The sequence below is a fragment of the Aedes albopictus genome, unplaced genomic scaffold (genome assembly GCF_035046485.1).
Source record: "Aedes albopictus strain Foshan unplaced genomic scaffold, AalbF5 HiC_scaffold_531, whole genome shotgun sequence".
NCBI classification, from domain to species: domain Eukaryota; kingdom Metazoa; phylum Arthropoda; class Insecta; order Diptera; family Culicidae; genus Aedes; species Aedes albopictus.
In genome coordinates, this window is record NW_026917345.1 from 4,529 (window position 1) to 25,000 (window position 20,472).

At 41.7% G+C, this 20,472-nt stretch overlaps 2 protein-coding genes and 1 long non-coding RNA gene across 3 annotated transcripts; 2 read left to right on the top strand and 1 right to left on the bottom strand.

The window, feature by feature from the left end:
• Positions 1 to 527: 527 nt before the first annotated feature.
• Positions 528 to 9,109, top strand: LOC134284687 (sine oculis-binding protein homolog). Its single transcript, XM_062843775.1, has 3 exons — positions 528 to 558; positions 6,445 to 6,762; positions 6,913 to 9,109. The coding sequence occupies exons 1-3, from the start codon at positions 528 to 530 to the stop codon at positions 8,262 to 8,264; spliced, it is 1,701 nt and encodes a 566-aa protein (XP_062699759.1). The 3' UTR covers positions 8,265 to 9,109.
• A 947-nt stretch (positions 9,110 to 10,056) lies between these two features.
• On the top strand, positions 10,057 to 19,127 carry LOC134284689 (uncharacterized). Its single transcript, XR_009995883.1, has 2 exons — positions 10,057 to 16,672; positions 17,616 to 19,127. It is a non-coding gene; the product is annotated as an uncharacterized LOC134284689 (long non-coding RNA).
• Positions 18,680 to 20,472, bottom strand: LOC134284688 (uncharacterized; the record flags this gene model as incomplete). The annotated part of the gene is given in 3 exon segments (XM_062843776.1): positions 18,680 to 19,587; positions 19,683 to 20,114; positions 20,183 to 20,472. Coding segments are annotated over 3 exon segments (960 nt in total). The 3' UTR covers positions 18,680 to 19,197.

A 20,472-nucleotide genomic window follows, 5' to 3' on the forward strand; every position in this document is an offset into this window, starting at 1 on the left:
ATGTCGTTTTCGATGACGTGCCACAATCACAAATCTTCGCGCGCTAGCAGATTTTCTAGTCGCACCTTCCAAGTCTGCCAGTTAACACCGTTCAGCTTGGGATAGCAAATTTCGCATCGGCCATGGTTAACTTTCAGTCACTAACCGCACTTTTCTTCACCCGATCGACAACCGGGGCACAATAGTTTTTCGCGATTCACAATCTCACCGGCGCGGTGAGTCAGCACTTTACACCATTCGATTCTTCCTGATCGAATCTTCCCGAGATCGAATCCGTTCTAAACTTGGACCTTAACCTGACGGCGAGCAGAGTCCGGAGGCCAACGCGGTGGAATACAACGTACTCGGAAATTCGGAAACGATAATATACGGGGGAAAACAACGGAACTCGCAAAATCACGTTATAAAAACACGGACACTTCATTGAAAAGTTAAAACAAACGCATTACATAACTAGCCCGTTCGATAGTCTAGATAGAACTGAAGTACATGTCGAGATCTGTCAATCAGCAGTATACGCAAAGAAGATGATGCGTACGGCAGATACGCATACACGGGGTAGGACTGCTGGCAGAACAGCGCAAGGTACAGTGAAGAGGTACACAATGCACCATTCCACATTCTGCAGTGGTATCAGGTATCAATATAGGTCTGCTCCAGAGGCATTTGGGAAATTTGTGCCATCGCCATGAACACGAGCCTATTCATCATTTACCTGACGGAGAAGGGAAGGAAAAAGGATAGGACATGGGAAAGGGCAGGCAAGGGAACAGGATCGTCATACACGCAAAAGCGTACCACAATGGGTTCACATAGCGTCCTGAAAAGGATACTGTTAATTACGCATAAAGCGTAAAGAGAGCCTACAGCTCTTTACCACTGCGGGTCAAGAACAACAGCACGTCCTGAAGATTCAGGTTTCTGAAATCAGTTTCACTTAATAAGTGCTTTCCGAGTACTTGGAAACGCAGTTAGCGTTAGCGTTAGCGTAGTTACGGTATACTTCGTAGATTGGATACTAACAACATTTATGTACCTTTTGCTAATCTTGCTCGGATTGCTTTTCGGAACAAAGCCGGGGAGTTAACTTTGCTCCAATCTTATGCAAGAATACCAAAAGCACAAATGTCATTATTCCCAGCCACGCCCATCTTTACCGTAACTTGGAATAGGGGAAGGAAGTGTTGATGTAGCACTTATTTAAGAGGCCTCCGACTCAGTGACACTCCCATAAGTACTACGGAGTGGGTGGTTGGGAGATGTATTATGTAGGTCAAGGATTCGCCTGAAAAGCTGGCGATGGACCCACGGCATTGGTTGTTTACTTGGTTAAAATTTAATCTTTTGAAAGCCGGCAATCAAAAGAGATTTTTTCTATTTATTGCTTAAATAATTATGTTTCTGCTCAGTGAGAGGCCCAAGCAGAACCGATCCCTCCAGGGTCATCGGAACATTACAATAAATGTTTGAAACGCGTGAAAAAAAAGTTGGCGATCCGGGAAAAAAAAACTTCAATTTACATAAAAATAAAACGCAAAAACAACGAAAAAAAAACATTTCAGTTTAAAAAAAACTTAAGACGAGTTGAAGGAATATAAAATCAAAAGGGTTTTGTTTCTATTTATCGTTTAAATAATTATGTTTCTGCTCAGTGCGAGGCACAAGCAGAACCGATCCCTCCAGGGTCATCGGAATTTCCGAGTACTTGGAAACGCAGTTGCGCAAAAACTGGACAGTTACATATTAAATGATACGAAGTTCCATAATCGAATTCACAACTATCACAGGCAAATGAATCAGCTTGCTGAATATTCGCCATATGATAGCTGAGTCGGCAGTTGCCAGTCAACCAGTGAAGAGAATTGTCAGACAAAAGAGGCACAAAACAAGCAACAAAGAAGGTGCGACGATTAGTCTTTATCCCTACTGGTGACAGATAATGACATGATCTCGAAATTTTTTGTTGCAGACAAAACGGAAGCTGAATTGGTTGCGTACTTTTCAACTCGTGAATAATCAATTATTACTAACCCAAAGTCGAAAATGTTTGATGATAGAGCTTCACCAGAGTTGCAGTGTTTATCGACTCGAAATTACTGTTCGAAAATCGCAATGCAAGGCTTAACCATCTCTAAACTCGTGATGTACGATGTTAATCCCATTATTTTCATGTTGGGACAAACTTATGTCGCATGGGTTGTTTTGTCGCAACAAATACAGGTTGCGACATTGTCATTATTGTTGCGCGATGGTTGAATTTTGATTCACTGCTGTCAACCCTTTGACCAGCATGCTGCAATTCTGCTTTGACAGATTTGTAAGATACTTTGCCACCCCTAGATATGGCTCAGTACAATACAATTTTGTTTGACGACATGACTCCGAACTATTCCAGTATTGTTTGTGCTGAGTGGCAGCCCAGGTGTCAATCTAAAGCTTTATCTAACAGTTGGATACCGGAATAGCTGGCTCAGGGCCAATGAAGTCATGTGATGCTAACTCATTGGCCAATTCATTTCCAGCAATGGACGAATGGCCAGGTACCCATACAAGGTGAACAGCGTTTGCTGAATTCAGCTCCTCGATTTGAGTTCGACAAGCGATAACTATCTTCAACCTGGAGTTGGCCAAAGCAAGTGCTTTAATAGCAGCGTGGCTATCTGAACAGAAGTATATTACTTTGCCCATTAGGTGCTGCTGAAGTGCTGATTGCACTCCGCACATAAGAGCAAATATTTCAGCCTGAAAAACGGTGCAGTGTCTACCAAGTGAGTAAGACTGATGCAGCCTTAGCTCACGAGAATAAACACCAGCACCTGCTCGACCTTCGAGAAAGGAGCCATCAGTGTAACATACGATGCCGTCTGAAATACTTCTCTCCAGATAACCAGATGTCCGCTCTTCTCGGGAAGGGAAATTCGTGGAAAATATCCTATATGGAAAATTACAAGCAATTGTAAGATCACTTCGAGCAAGGACAACTTTGTCCCAATTCACCAAAAGTGGAAACAACGAGGAGTGTGTTGATGTGCGGTTCACAGGAGTATCCTCTAGTAAACCGAGTATGCATAAACGGTAAGTGCAAGAAAGTGCTTCTTGTTTGAGATGCATGTGTAGTGGGGCAACGTCAAAAAGAACTTCGAGCGCTGCCGTTGGAGTTGAAGAGACAGAGTTGTTAATAGTCATCGTAGCTGAAGCATAATCACTGACGACAACGGGTAATAAAAAGTTTGCGTCACTGAGTTAGCAGCTCTTGAATATTTTTCTTCAAACACCGTCAGTCAGTTTGCTGGTCGCGACGAAAATGTTTTGCCGTTTCTCTTTATTGGCATTTTCGTTGAGTGGCTTGTACCGAACAGGGCAGACGAACGAATGATCAGCCTCATGGGAATCGCTGATCGAAAAAAAAAACAAAAATGAAACACGCCTTCATTCGGAATCGAACCAAAAACCTTCGGATTGGCAGTACAACAAGCATACCATCACTATCAGAGCTATTTCAACAGCTCTGAAAGATCGAGGCTATATCGTCAATAAAAGCTTGACTGGTTCGCCTTTCGTCTGCAGTCGGATGCCATGTGACGAAAACATGTTCGTTTTTCGTCGTTGCAAAAGGAGACAAAACAGAATGACGAAAACTATAGCTCCATGTTTTATTGTCGGTTCATCCTCGTCGTGGTTTCTTTGTCGGTCGCCGACGATGATGCAAGTGACGGAGTTTTATTCGTCGATGGTTACCAACCCTGGAAGAGAACGCTCCAGACATCGCCATTAAGCACATCCTTTGGAGATGGCCTAATTTTGATTGGACCGTTCTCACTTCGCTCTTTCGTCACCACACAAGACATCCATAGGCCAATATTGGACGAACAACAGTTGTGCAAATCCATTCGATATACTTGGGCTTTAGACCCCAAGTTGTACCAAAGGTTCGCCGGCATTGCCCGAAGGCCATACAAGCTTTCTTGATTCTGAACTCAATGTGAGGTGTCCAGAAAAGCTTGGAATCAAGAATGACTCCAACGTATTTTACCTGTTCAGTCACATCGATTTCAGAATCAAAGAGACGCAAAGGTCAAACGCCATTACGGTTTCGCCTTTCCGTAAAAAAAAACAATAGATGTTTTACTCGGATCAACCGAGAGGCCATATTGGCGACACCTACCCATCAACTACCTGAAGGGCGCTTTGCATCAGGTCGAAAAGAGTGGTGATACACATACCAACAAACAATGTTAGGTAGTCGTCGGCAAAACCATAAGTAGGAAAACCGCTATTATTGAGTTGCCTCAATAGCGTATCTGCTACGAAATTCCACAAAAGTGGTGATAAGACTCCTCCTTGGGGGCATAAACAAACACTCAATTTCCTAATCCCTGTTAGACGCAATGTCGAGAAGAAATAAAGGTTTTTGAGCATTTGATGAATCCGTTTGGAAATCATTTGAGATATACCATGACTCCGTGCGGCTTCCAGTATGACATCGAAAGGCACGTTGTCAAAGGCACCCTCGATATCTAAGAAAACACCCAAGCAGGATTGCTTTTAAGCGAATGCCTTCTCGATATCGTAAACAACTTTGTGTAAAAGAGTCACAGTGGACTTTCCAGATTGGTTAGCATGTTGGTTCACATGAGGAGGCACATTGGCCAGATGAACATCACGGATGTGATGATCGACAATGCGTTCTAAGCATTTCAGAAGAAAAGAGGTCAAACTGATAGGTCTGAAGCTCTTTGCTTCTTCAAACGACGCACGACCCACTTTCGGAATAAACTTTACAGTAATATCCCGCCAGTATTTGGTAATATACTCTGTAGCAAAACTGCAAACAAGTAGGTTTTTCAAAACATCTTTGAAATGATCAAATCCCTTCTGAAGCAAAATAGGATAAATCCTATCTGCCCCAGGAGATTTGAAAGGAGCAAAGCTATTAAGTGCTCATTCAAACGATTCTAAAGTTATGATACTCCGAGCCGAAGCTAAAGAATCATAACTACAAGAAAAGACATCAGGTTCATCCAAAGATGTAATATCCACACATCTGGGGAAGTGTGTACTGTATAAACATTCAAAAACTTTTTCATCAGAGGAAGTGAAATCACCATTTGGCAAACGAAGTTCGTTCACTTGAAAATCCTTTTGCAAGGATTTTGTCCAACCGACTGACTTTACTCAAACTGGAAACATGTATAGGGTATGTGTGCCATCAGTAATCTCATGCTCCCATTTCAATCCTATTCGAAAACAAGCGATTACGGCACCGATTGACTCCGTTCTTTTTGTTTTCATGGGTGCTCACTTCCAAAAAAAAATACAAAAATAAGAAACAAAACAAACAGCGCTTCAATCCTTTGTTTTTCGTGGGATGAAAATGGGAGCCACATGTTTAATAAGGGAACCAATACCCTACAAAGGTTTTTCCAGTCAGATCGTTCAGCAGACTGAAGTGATTTCTGGTAGGTCTTGCGAGCAGTCCTGAATACCTCCGATCCAACCGGACGTCGTCTGTTCCAACTCTTTCTACATTGTTTCCTGAGCTGGGCCAGATCAGAGTTTCACCAAGGGGTTCCTCTTGTAGCCTTCACAGACTGCAGAGGGCAAGTTTCTTCAAAAGCTCCATGATGAAGGCCGTTGTAGTATCAACGGCATCATCCATCTAAATCACTTGGGGTGCCAATGGATGGTGAGTATCCATGAAATTTGGCCACAACCAAATCAGTTAAATGTCCGAAAAGATGTAGCGATGATCAGATAGAGATTCTTCATCTGACACATGTCAATTGGTCAACTATTTCAGATTTAAATAAGTATAAAGACACTATTTCCATATAAAAGTGTGTCTTTATACTTATTTGAATCTGAAAAGTCGATATAAACGTTTTCATGGATGAGGGGTCTCCAGTTAGCCTAGTGGTTAAGGTTATGGATCGCCAATCCGGAGACGGCGGGTTCGATTCCCGTTCCGGTCGGGAAAATTTTCTCGACTCCCTGGAAATAGTGTATCATTGTACTTGCCTCACAATATACAAATTCATGCAATGGCAGGCAAAGGAAGCCCTTCAATTTATAACTGTGGAAATGCTTAAAGAACACTAAGTTGAATCGAGGTAGGCCAAGTCCCAGTGGGGACGTAGAGCCATAAAGAAGAAGAAGAAGATTTATATAACGTTGGCCAAAATTCTAGTTATTTTAAAGTTGCAGCCAAAATTCCATAACAATCGAATCGCTAGAAAAAGAGATTTTGATCCCTTAACATGATTATATTTTGTATGGAAAACGGCTCTGTTTTTATACTTATTTCTCGCACTGTAGAAGTTTTTGTAATCTAAATGCTATAGAAGTTTTTGTTTAATAAATTTCATTCAAAATCTGATTACTGAACTACATTTTAAATCAATTTAATGTAGCATAATTTAATAAATGCCTTTTCATTTATTTCAGAACCCATCTGTCAATGGTGCAGACGAGGAGTGCCACCTGGTCAAAACGGAATCCTTGGCACAACGGAGGGCACCATCTTCTGTTCGGAGTCATGCTTTTCGCAAAGTCGCCGAGCCTCATTCAAGAGGGCTAAAACGTGCGACTGGTGCCGCCATGTGCGACATGCCGTCAGCTACGTAGACTTCCAGGATGGCGTCACGCAGTTACAGTTCTGTTCGGACAAATGTTTAAATCAGTACAAGATGCAAATCTTTTGTAATGAAACGCAAGCTCATTTGGATATGAATCCGCATCTGAAGGAGAAGTGTGCTTCGACAGGTACATTTTATAGTGAGTTATCACTGAAATTAAGCCGGTATTTATTTAATCTATGCGAATGAATAAAAAAATGTTAAACTATTAATGGCGGCTTGGTTTCAACAAACTTACACAAGTTTACCGAATTGCTCAATTACGAACCTATTTCAGGCAGCCTCATAACCCCAGATCTCTGGTTGAAGAACTGCAAGAGCCGTTCCGTATCGCCGGCGTCAGATCGATCAGAATCCGTTTCTCCAGCACCGTCGATACCTATGCATCCATCTCCGGAACCCTCCCCATCGATGCAATCACCACCTACCAAAAAGCCAATGATCTCCGTTGCTCCTGCTTCTAAGCTGCTTTCCAAGACCGTGCAGGTACCGGTAGGCCGAAGTACCACTAAAGCAACCCGGAAACGCCGGCCCGGGTTGCGTCCTATGCAACAAGCCGTCCTCCAGAATAGACGAAGTTCAAATCACAAATTTGATTTTTCCCAGTCCAACAACAACAACAACAATAACTCCAACGTGATGAACAACAACCTTGCATCTCCAGGATCTACCATGCTTCCTAAACCGGCCACAATTACCAGTGGAGGCATCCAAGATTTACGGACAGCGATTCCGATGCAGAAACTACCCCACTCAATGACCCCAACCAAGTTCGAGAACCGAGAATCGCCAACTACACCTCGACCTCCCCTCAACATCCCTCATAAGTTCCTGCAAATGCCCCCGAATCCCGCTATGCGACCACCATTTTTTCCCATGAACCCCATGTTCCGTTTTGGATCTCTTCCAAATCAACCGAACGCCATGCCGCCACCTCCGCCAGTCGGAACGCCCTTACCCAATATGGATCCCGGACCATCTAATCGCCCTCCAGGATCAATCCTGGGTCTACCAGTTCCACCAGTAACCATTCTTGTCCCATGTCCCATCGTGATACCTCTTCCCATACCCATCCCTATCCCCATCCCATTGATCGACTTCCTCAAGGCAACAAACCCAAAGTCTCCGAAGCAAGAACCTTCCACAAGCCGATCACCGGATCCCCGCCTTGAGGACGTCAGCGACCCGGAACGGGAACCTGACTCGGAAGAATCGCCCCTAGACTTCACGACCATCACCCACGAGCAACGGCGGCAGCAGGATCTGGAGCAGGAAGAAGCTTTGGCCGCCAGTCGCAATAGCTACACCTTGGAGTCGATCGGAGTTGTTCCGGACGATACGAGGACTTCCGCGGAAGTGGACCGAAGTCCGGAACATAAACTGCCCAAATTCAAGATAACCCGGTTGAACCTGCGACGGGTGGCGGAGAGCGAAGAGGAAACGCCGCGAACAGTCTGTGGGCCAGTACGGGAGCAGCGTCTGTCACCGGAAGAGGAGGAGGCGGAGAACTGTCGGGAGATGGTGGTGGAACGAAGTCGACCGTTGAGGAAACGGAAACGCCTGGTGGTGGCCCATCATGAAGCGATGGCGGCCGAGCAGGACGAGGAAACTGGTGGTGCTAAAGGTTAAGTAGGGTTAGTTGTATAGGATTGTTTGTAGGTTCCAATGTTACAATTTGTCACAACTCTAGGTATTTATAGGATATTTGTAAAAGTAGATTCTTCTGTATAGAATAAGCCAAAGTTGGGCGTAAAGTTGATCTTGGACGATGTTGTTCCAGTTTTTCCGAAAATTAAGGGGCTTCAAGTAATTTACCAGCACTACGCGATTCCCAGATGAAGATTACTTTTCCAATGCTACAGCCCTGTATTGTGACATCACCTAATTTTTGGTTCTCAATTCCGCTAGTGACCTCTGCTGTACATAGTAGCCATTACGTCTCCATTCTACTCGGTCCATGTCTGTGTGTCTCCAGTTCCGTACCCTGCGTACGGTCCGCAAATCGTCCTCCGTTTGATCGGCCCACCTAGCTCGCTGCGCACCACGACTTCTTGTACCGGTCGGATAACTCTCGAGAACCATTTTAGTCGGGTTGCAATCCGACATCCTGATGACGTGACCCGCCCACCGTAGCCTCCCGATTTTTGCGGTGTGGACGATGGTTGGTTCTCTCAGCAGCTGATCCAATTCGTGGTGCATTCGCCTTCTCCAATTCCCGTCTTCCAACTGTACTCCGCCGTAGATGGTACGCAACAGTGGGCTTCGTGGCCGTGCGGTTAGCGGCGTCAGTCGTTTAGGCGTATTGTGAGTGCCACGGAGTGAGGGTTCGATTCCCGCTCCAGTCGGAGGAAACTTTTCGTCAAACGAAAAATCCTTCATTGGTCCACTGGGTGTTCCGTGTTGTCCGTTGCCTAATGTTAGTGATTGTTCAGTCTGTGCAACCTCTGGTTGAAGACGGTGTAGTGTCTTTTAAACACCTTCCGTTCGAAAACTCCAAGGGCGCGTTGGTCCATGTTTCGTGCCTATAGAGGACGACCGGTCTGATCAGCGTTTTGTAGATAGTTAACTTCGTATTACGGCGAACTTTATTCGATCGTAGAGTTCTGCGGAGTCTAAAGTAAGCACGATTTCCTGCCACAATGCATCTGAATTTCTCTGCTGGTGTCGTTGTCGGCGGTCACCAGTGAGCCCATGTACTTTGCCTTCGACACATTAATGACTAATCCGATTCGCCTGGCTTCACTCTTCAGTCGGATGTACGTTTCCGCCATCGTCTCAAATTTACGAGCAATACTATCAATATCATCAGCGAAACCAAGCAGCTGAACGGACTTCGTGAAAATCGTTCCACTCGTGTTTATCCCCGCTCTCCTAATTACACCAATGTTGAACAGCAAGCACGTAAGACCATCACCTTGCCGTAACCCTCTGTGAGATTCGAAGGGATTCGAGAGTATCTCTGATACTCGAACTACGCACATCACTCGATCCATCGTCGCTTTGATCAATCGTATCAGTTTATCTGGGAATCCGTATTCGTGCATAATCTGCCATAGCTGTTCTCGATCGATTGTATCATACGCCGATTTGAAATCGATGTTCAAGTGATGTATGGGCACGTTGTATTCGCAGCATTTCTGCAACACCTGGCAGATTGCAAACATCTGGTCCGTTGTTGCGCGTTCACCCATGAATCCAGCCAGATATTTCTCCACGAACTCTCTTACAATGCAATCGGTGATAGACGGCGACTTAAATTTGAGAGAGTACCTTGTAGGCAGCGCTCAGTATAGTGGATTTAGCACTAAATTGGTGTCGGAAGTAACTTCATTGACTTCCGCTGCCTTTCCTATGCGTTAAACATAACGTCGGAAGTAGTACGCTGTATAGAGCATCAGATTTACTATACAGCGCACTACTTCCGACGTTATGTTTAACGCATAGGAAAGGCAGCGGAAGTCAATGAAGTTTCTTCCGACACCAATTTGGTGCTGATCGCGCGATACTTCCCGCAATCCAACCTGTCGCCCTTTTTGTAGATGGGACACACGATACCTTCCTCCTCCCAAATCTTGGTAATGACCCAGTGTAGTGCTCTCACCAGTGCTTCTCCACCGTATTTTAGAAGCTCGCATAATATGCACACTCATTAAATTTTAATAAACTTTACTTTCATTTCTAAAGGCAATACATATAAACATTTTCGCCATGACAAGGTGGCACAATCTTTGTTTTCAAACTGAGACTTCTTTCTTGTCCAATTCCAGGGTTTCCTCTATTTAAGAAAATTCCATGTGAACTCACATCATATGTTGCATTTGACGAATGCTTGCATGAAAACATAAAATTTCCCCCGAGGTTGAAAGCAACTGTTTAAAACAAGTGGTTAATCCGGTCGAACTATCAGATCAAAAATGCAAGAAGCGTAAAGCGTAGTCTTTAAAGTTTCTAAACTAACTTGTGGAAACGTAATTACATTCACTGGATTGCTAGAAACATTTTTTTTAATTACCTATATGTTCAAAACTTAGTGTTGAAATGTCTGCGCAGAATTAGGACCACAATTTAATACCGGTTCCTAATTCTGCGCACCTAAGAAGAACAAGAAGTTTAAGAAAAGAAGAAGAAAACCCAATTGTTTTTTGAGGATTCTGATTCCTCGAAGACAGCAGTACAGGATCCTCATGGAAAAGTAGACATTATCTTTATTACTTATGTCGCAAAATGATCCAGGACAATGTTTTAGCAACTTCGCTAAGGGACACAGAGCTAATATTGCACTAGCGTCCATAATTTTGTGGTATGTTCGAGAAAGTGCGCCGAATTAGGGACTGCGCAGAATTAGGGTTGGTCACGTTATTTCAAAAAACTTACATTCTCGTACACAATTCTTGCCATAGTAACAAACTCCCCATGTTTTCGCAATCTATTCTACTTTACAACTAATCAATTGTACCGTTCTGCCTGCAAATGCAATTGTTGCAGTGTTGCCAGTTTAATCGCAAACTCTTCGCAACACGTAGCATGAAATCGAACAGGGCCCCAGGGGTCGATCGCATGTCAGCTGAGATGCTCAAAGCTGACCTCGTAGTATCCACACAACTACTGCATCAATTATTCTGCAACATATCAGGCCAAACATGTCTAAAGGTCCTATCTGCAGAAGAGAGGCTCTCTTTGGTTTCCCTCTCTTTCGTTAATATCTCAGCTGTTTATTTGTATTATCATTGTCTCCTTGCATTGACCGATGGTCAAAACAATCGTCTTTTGATTTGTACTGCAAAAATAGTTGAAAAGTGTACCATTACATTGCAATAATTGAAAGAGAAAGTGAACAAAGAGAGCCTCTCAAATGCAGATAGGACCTATTGAAATGTTTGGCCTGATATAGGAAACCGCGACATTTCCGGCCGACTGGATGCAAGGCGTCTTAGTAAAGGTACCCAAAAAGGGTGACCTGACTGTATGCGATGATTGGCGGGGCATCGTGTTACTGTGTATCGTTCTCAAAGTCCTCTGCTAAGTGATCCTCAATCGGATACAGGAGAAGATTGCGCAACCCTCCGACGGCAGCAAGCAGGATTCCGTGTCAGACGATCCTGTGTGAACCGTATTGTCACGCTCCGTATCATTCTGAAGCAAATCAATGAAGTCAAAGAATCTCTCTACCTGGTGTTCATTGATTACGAAAAAGCTTTCGACCGTCTCAATCACGGAAGCATGTGGGAAGCCCTCAGGCGCAAGGGTCTCCCTGAGAAAATCAGCGGCCTCATTGAAGCACAGTACAGGGCATTTTCGTGCAGAGCACTGCACAACGGTGTTTTGTCCGATCACATCCGGGTCGTTGCTGCAGTGAGGCAAGGATGTATACTAACACCGCTACCGTTCCTCATCGACGAGATCCTGGTAGGTGCGATTGACCGTGAACCAAATCGTGGATTGCTGTGGCAGCCCATTACCATGGAGCACCTAAATGACTTCGAACTGACTGATGACGTTGCTCTCCTAGCTCAACAGCGCTCTGATATACAGAGCAAGCTCAATGATCTTCAGCTACAGGTCTTACCATCAACGTCAGCAAGACCAAATCGTTGAATGTAAACACGGTCAACCCTTTCAGCTTTACGGTAGCTGGGTAATCAGTGGAGAATGTTGAAAGCTCCAATATCTTGATAGCCAAATCAGAGCCGTAGCGTGGTCCCATGGCGCCCTTGGCAAGCATACAGATTAACGCCCCACGCCAGTGGTGTTGTGATGACTCCTGAATCTGCATGTCAAACTGAGCCGAAATCCAAATTTTCATGAATTTTGGTGCCCGGGAACCTATTTGAAAATCAATTCTGGCGTTCGATTTGAATAGGTCGAATCTGCATAGGAAACACAGCAAACATACGACGATATTCAAATCGAACGCCAGAATTTGAAGTTTGAATGGGAGCGATTTGTTCAATCACCCCTTGTCGCAGTTTGTACTGGACGGAGCTGTCAAACAGTTGCCCAGCTGTCAAAATGTGATTTCAAAAAATCTTTTTGAAATTGGTTTTAGATACCAACAGTTATGTAATTCTTGAGGAGTTTGAAACGACCTTTTCAATGGTGAATTAATCTATATTGTTTATTAAAATTTAAATTTGCTTTACCAAATAAAATGGCTTCCTCTGAAGTTTAATCTAAATGTTTCCCAGAAAAAGTGAATTTTCAGTAATTATTAGACGCACCATAGACATGGAAGAATGCCGGGAAAAATTCCTGTAGAACTCTCTTTATAAGTTTTTTGTTGGAATCTCCAGAAAAATTCCTGCTGGAATCACTGAATGAACTTCTGAAACTCTGGAGGAGTTCCTGCAGGAATATTCGGAGGAATACCTGATGAACGGAAACCTTTCCGCAAGATTCCTGGAAATCCTAAAACAGTCTGTGAAGAATTGCCTGTAAGAATTTGTGGAGACCCACTGGAAATATTTTTGAAAGAATTTTTGAAGTAATTCCTGATAAAAAAAAACTTAAGGATTCTTTGGGGAATATTCTGAAAATCCCCACAAGGTTTTACGAAGAAATACCTGGAGGAATTTCTGAAGAAATCTATGCAAGCCTTAAAAAAAACTTTTGGAGAAATTTTAGATGAAATCAATGGCGGATTTTCTAACGGAATATCAGGGACAATTTATGAAAAAAAAGTCCAAGTTCATGATTTTCTGGAAGAGTTTATGGGAAAACTCATGGTTTTATAGAGGAACTCCAGCAGAAATTTATGGTCGCAAATTTGAAAAAATATCTTAAAAATTTAATCATGATTTCCGCCGAGCACGGTACGAAAATCTTTCATCAAAAACTCATCCAAAAGTTCTGCAATATTATTTCTTATACTGGTGTAAATAAGTACGGATAATGTATTAGAAATATCTGAATTTATTTTATTAATTTTCCTCATTTGTCTAAAAAAACTTCATGAATCCAACAAACTCACTTAGAACTTCTTTAGATTTTTCTCGAAATTTCACTTATTTTTTAGAAATTTTGTATTAACGATATTTTTTAAAGCTCCATACAACTTTTGAATATTTGTACAGATTTTCTTGCTATACTCTACCTGATACTTCTAGCATTGATTGAATTTATTTTGTATCGTAAAATAAGATTACAGAATGTCTAGCAGATTATGTTTCGAAATTTTTCTAAAATTATTTCAAAAACTAGGAACTGCAGCATGAATTCCGTATGAAGGGCTTTTAGAAGATTGATTACATCTTCGTTACATACGTTCTCATCTTGATACAGTTGAAATTATTCAAATGCTTTTCAACATTTTCAGAAATCTGTCTAGAATTTTCTAATGTTTTGTGGCTTCTCAGTCTTGACAAAATCAAAACACTGTTATGTTATTTTGTCTAACATAACAGGATTTTGATTTTGTCAAGACTGGGAAGCCACAAAACATTAGTTTCCAAATACAGTCCAACACACCAACGATATAGAATTTTCTAGTCAACCAGTATAAAAGAGAAGATCTTTTCTGTTTTATTGTGTGTTTATCTACTTAAGTCTCAAACAATTTGCAATTATTTTGGTACGTCTTTGATAAACTCGTCACTAGATTCTTTCCATATTCTTACCGAAATTTTGGATGGTTTCTATATTGCCGACTTTTTTGGATCTATGAAGGATTTCTTACGCAAAAAATCAGCTTTTTTCGGAGTTTACCCCACATATCATCATCAAACAATTCAACTTGCATATAATTATATCTGGTACGCATCATTGATGACATTCCGGGATTGTTATTATCAAACAAAGTTTTCTCCAGAAATTTAATAAAATCATCAGGGGTCTGTACAACAAATTTCCGGACATCTCTCTCAAGACTGAATCCATAAATAAATGGGTAATTCTCGCTGAGACCGGCCCACTATTTACACCTTGTCTTCAAAAAGGGTCTGGTACGTTTGGCATAAGGCCGTTTGGCATAATGCCATTTGGCATAAGGACGTTTGGCATAAAGGACATTTGGCATAAGGGACGTTTGGCATAAAGGACGTTTGGCATAAAGAATATGTGAAATATATTTTCCCTCTGGAGAAAAATTAAAGAACAGCCTTCAGTGGAAAGAAGGCAAACTTGTTAGTGGTGCATTACATTGGATTTCTTATTTTCGAAATAACCTTTTGCTTCCAAGAATTGGATTTTTTTTCCGGAGGGGGAATATTCCTTCTTTTGTATATAGGCTGTTCTTTATCGATACAAGCAATTTGGATCCTGGTAATTATTCTTTCCAGCAAATCATCCTTGTCTGCATAATATAACCAGAAAAAATAATGAATAATAATATATTATCCTTTTTAAAAATAATTTTCGTTCTTTGACGATAAATTTGTAGTTCATTTTTACTGAAATCATTTTATGCCAAACGTCCTTTATGCCAAATGTCCATTATGCCAAACGTCCTTTATGCCAAATGTCCTTTATGCCAAGTGTCCTTTATGCCAAACGTCCTTATGCCAAATGGCATTATGCCAAACGGCCTTATGCCAAACGTACCAGACCCCTTCAAAAATGTTTAAGTTGCCGATTTTCTGAAAACCCTCGCTAAAAAGTAAGAAAAATGCATTTGGTTACTCAAACTGATGGACCCCCCGTTAGTTTGAGCCACAACAATTTTTGCAGACCCCACGATTTTGGTCAAATGGTGGCTCACTTAAACCGTTATAACTCGAAAGTTTCCCCAAAAACCACCTCAAAACGAATTGTTGTTGAAAAGAGGAAAGATAGAGCTACTATTTACAATAATAAAAAGTTGGATCGGCCATATTGATTTTGGCCGCCATCTTGGATTTTTATACCAAAACATTTTTTTCACCATGAGGGCAACCACCGATTTTCAAAATTTTTGCATCAATTGAAAGTTGAGACATTTATACATAACATATCAACAAATTAGAGATGTCTTTTTCTTCTTTCAAAAGTTATCTACCGTTTTGTAAATCATGCCACATTTGCGCACTGGGCCCGGTGCCAGCCGTTTTCTTAAATGCAGCGTTATTTCGCAGTATTTACGAACACAAATTTAAATTCTGAGTCCACTAATGGAAAGCTGAAGGTTTAAGCTTTTCAAAACACTATAAAAGTTATAAAAGCAATGCCCGCATCATTGAGAAACAGTCAAAAACGGAAACGAACCTCCGATTGGGCCAAATTTTGCGGCACGCGCCTTTGTGTATACATGCAGGCGTAAACTCGGATGCTGTTGCATGTCATATATGGAAATATATGGGGAAAACGTGGCTTAATTTACAAAACTGCGGATAACTTTTGATAGGAAAAAAGACATCTCTAATGTTTCGATATGTTATGTATACCTGTCTTAACTTTCAATTGATGCAAACATTTTGAAAATCGGTGGTTGCCATCATGGTGAAAAAAATGTTATGGTATAAAAATCCAAGATGGCGGCCAAAATCAATATGGCCGACCCAACTTTTTATTATTGTTAAAAGTAGCTCTATCTTTCCTCTTGTCAACAACAATTCTTTTTGAGGTGTTTTTTAGAGAAACTTTCGAGTTATAACGGTTTAAATGAGCCACCATTTGACCAAAATCGAGGGGTCTGCTGTGGCTCTAACTAACGGGGGGTTCATCAATTTGAGTAACCAAATGCATTTTTCTTACTTTTTTAGCGAGGGCTTTCAGAAAACCGGCACCTTAAACATTTTTGAAGACAATGTGTAAATAGTGGGCCGGTCTCAGCGGGAGTTACCCAAATTCATTAGAACCCATCAGGTGTCTCAAAAGAACGTTATCCCCAAAGAATGGGCCTTTTAATTTTAAGCTTATTTGCTCTACAATGGACTTGTAAAGGTGACATAAAATAAGGCCTAACAATAAAATTCAGAACACTCTTACGTTAACAAAATCTGTAGTACAAAACTCAGGTTTAAGATCATGCATTGATTTGATCGTTAGTCAGGTTCATGGATTCAACAGTTTAAAGAAACAATACAGCCATTTTTTTTTAAATTCCATAACTGTAGGAACTTGTAGGGGTAGGCGGGGCATAATGAGCAGCTTAAGCATTTTGCCACCAAATCCAGTGAATTAAGTGCAATCAATGTGTAATTTTAACGTTCAATCCTCATTTGAACCTTAACTGACAAAATCCAATCGTTGAAATTCCGAATAAAGTTATAAATGTTGTAGAATTTTATGTTTTTAAAAACGTATAAAACCGCGAGTTGTGTTTTGGGGGTGGGGCATAATGAGCACCCTAGGTGGGGCAGGATGATCAATATCAGTTTTGTACACAATCAAATACTAATTGACTATTCTTGTCAATGATAAAGCATACCGGCAACAATCAATGAGAATTTGGAGGGATTACGGGGTTTAATTTGTAGGGAACTGTGGGGTTCCAATGAGTCTTCTATTGAGGAATTTTTAAACGGTGATAATATACAGATACTGAAATTTAAAAGCTAATAAATTGAAAGTTACAGACAAAACCTTACTATATGCATCAAAACAGAGAAAACCAAAATTAAAATTTGTTTGTTGAAGATGTTTACCATTTTCATTATTTTTTCACTAGTTGCTCATTCTGCCCCACCCTACTACCAACTCTTTGAAGCATATTTTTTCAACAAAATAATTATAAAAATAGTTGAAAAGTGTTACAAATACATTTCATTGGCCTAGGGAATATCAAGAAAATCGATAGATGCCCACTAAGTTGTGATTTCGATACCCAAAACCTTATTTTAGGTCACCTGATTCTTATAATATTTTTCCAGTACATGACCACTTTACGCATTTTGATTAATTTTTCAAGGTAAACGGATTTTTTGACTAATGTTTTGTCATCAACTCATTGGATTTTAGATAATAAGGCTACAATCAAGCAATTTGTTTTGTTAATTTGAAGATTTACAGTGAAAATACAAGGTGCTCATTATGCCCCACCTGCTCATTATGCCCCGCCTACCCCTATAGCTCAAATACATCGTTTTATGATTATCGTGATAAATTTTCCCTGACCATCAACGAAATTCCCTGACTTTCCAGGTCCACAAATAAATTCCCTGACATTCCCTGTTTTTCCAGATTTTTCCAGGTAGTCGACACCCTGTTCACGATCAGAATTTTACTATTGTCCTCTGCTGCCGGTGGAAGCATAATTTTCACATGTACATTTTTGGCAATATTGAGATTTTGCAGCCCATGACCATGTATCATGGTGTATTATAATATAGGGAAATAGAAATCGGTAATTTGTTCCGAAAACTGTTGAAAAAATGCTACGCCGATTTGTCTCATTCTGAAAAGTGGACGCATAAGTGTCACGTTTCATTGGAAATCCTATGAAATTTTTATAAATCGCTCTAAAACAAAAATTAGTGCTCAAATTCAAAATTGGTTGATGTTAGAACACGATTCGGCATTTATGCTTCATAGTTGAGACAATTTACTTTTTCGAACTTTGGACGTGATTTTCTCGATTGTCGGTTTTTGCACATGTGACATATATGCGTTCACCGGCAGTCTGAGTATGCTGAACTTTTCCTCCTTTGCTGTCCACGTATATTTCTAGCGAACCCTGCTGTTGGTGTTATTCTGGTGATCAATGCCGGATGCTGTTTCTCCTTCTAGTATTCTTTTCAGCTCTAATACGATCTCCATTAAAAGTTGGTCCGCATCTATCTTCGTTCTCTCCTTTGGTTTCCACGGGGGCTACGGGGGTCATCCAATCATTCCCGAAGCAGAACCGTTTGATATTCTCATAAACCTCTCAAATTTGGTAGCCTTGTATGGATTTCCGTTTTGGACAACTGAAATGAACTGACCTTCCGGTCTTTTCTATGAGCTTCTTACGACACTAATTTGGAAAAACGGAGAACAACATTTCGCCCATGTATCGATAAGTTGATTATTGAAACTTGTTATACGTTCCCCTGGAGTAGTTTTTGGAATCAAAATTAACAGAAGAACAGTGTACAACTTTGTCCCAAGAATAAGGATTTCGGCATTCAAGAAAGCGCCAACGAACAACCAACCGCTTTCGATTCGATGTATATATTATTCCTATCGTGTAAAACATGTAGCAAAAACACTATTTATAATTACGTTTCATAATTCGTTCTAGTCGTCCTAGTAGATTCATAATCGTTACTGAACTCGAATTTTTCAACAAACACGATCCGGGAAAATTATATTTTGTAAGTAGCAAAGAAGCATGTAGTATAAAATGTGTTCGTGGAGGTGTTTCACCAATCAACAGTTTAAGTGAATGAATGTGTAACATAATAAATTAAAAAATTTAAAAGAACGAATAGAAGCAACCAGAGTTAGACGATCTTCACAGTTTGGCCCGGTTTTGTAAATGTGAGTTGTATATAGCCAACATTGTCTAAGGTTTATCCTGTATGCTACATTACCACATCTCCAATCAGATTGAAATTGCTTAGAAGCGCACGTAGTGATGATAACCGTTCATATAGAAGTAAACCCTTCGTCAAAAAGTACGTATCTGCCCCGTGTTTCATTGCCTCACCTCGGGTCCCGATCGTCCGGATCGTCAATTGTAGAGATTCCAAAGAGAAATCTTACCGTCGGTTCCGGCCGCGGCCATGATGACTGCCTTCCACATCGATACCTTCTCGTCCGAGTAGATCACGTCCAACAGTTCGTTCCGGTGCTCGGTCAACACGGCCAGCGGCCTCAGACTTTTCCACGAGAAAATGCGAATCCTGCCGTCCCGCCCGGTGCTGACAAACACCTTGAGGTCCTTGCGGATCTTCAAGCGACTGATGCCGGCGTTTTTGATGCATATTTCGGACGTTTTGCACAGCTCCATGGATTGACGGTCCACCGAAAAGACGTAGATCTTGTCTGAGGTTCCGCCGCAGACACCCCGATTGTTGTAGGCGTCGTAATCCACGGCCATCAGGCACTCGTCTTGGCAAACCTAGAAGCAATAATTTGTAAAATATTTTAAGAGTTATTCATGATGTGTTTGCCATTTTCATTAGCTCCTTATTGAACGCCTTATTTGCAACTCACCTGCAAATGGCTGATCGGTTTGTAGCTTTCCAAATCCCACAGTACCAAAACTCCCGCTTCGTAAGCGGCCAACAGGTAAGCCTTCTCTTTAATCACCACCGGCAGAAGACACATGACCGTTCCCAGGGGCGGAAGCTTGGGCTCCGTAACAGTCGCCGGATTGAGCAGTTGCCGTTCGGTGAACGTTTGTCCACAGAGGATCGCAATTTTGTCTTCCCCACGGGGCATTATCACAGCATCGTTGTGCAGTACGAAACGGCAGAAACCGACATGTTCGGTAGCGGATTCGTGCCGGAGGACGTACGCCGAGTTGGTCAGCTCCCACAGCTTAACGGCGCCCTCTTTCTCCTGAGTAATCAAGGCATCTTCGGTGTGAGCCAGACCAATGATTGGGCTTTTTCCCACCGCCAGCTGGTACGTTGAGCGATTTGTCTAGGGAAATGAAAGCGGTCATTGTTCAAAAGAGCAGTACTCAATGGCGAACAAAACAGCCAACTCACCTGCAGATCCCACAGCTGCACTTTTCCGTTAACATTGCCGGAATACAACCGTTCGGAAGTGTGGAAACACAGCGAATGGAAAGCACTGAGGTCCTTCGCTTTGAGGCAGTAGACCGGATCCGGTGGAAGCAGCGCCATGTCTTCAGATCTGCTATTTTCTTTTACCTGGCTCCTACGAGACCGATTCCACTGCACTGATAAGCGCTCTCTCACTACTGATTAGAGTAGGTCAAATGGCGTCGCAAATTTTTTGGCAAAACAAACGAGCACCGCTGCTAACTTTCACTAGC

Excerpts from the sequence above, each read along its gene's own strand:
- LOC134284687 (XM_062843775.1), top strand. The coding sequence starts at position 528 with ATGATGCGTACGGCAGATACGCATACACGGG. Across the intron at positions 559-6,444 it reads GGCAGATACGCATACACGGG|AACCCATCTGTCAATGGTGC; the intron begins GTAGGACTGCTG and ends CATTTATTTCAG. Across the intron at positions 6,763-6,912 it reads GGAGAAGTGTGCTTCGACAG|GCAGCCTCATAACCCCAGAT; the intron begins GTACATTTTATA and ends AACCTATTTCAG.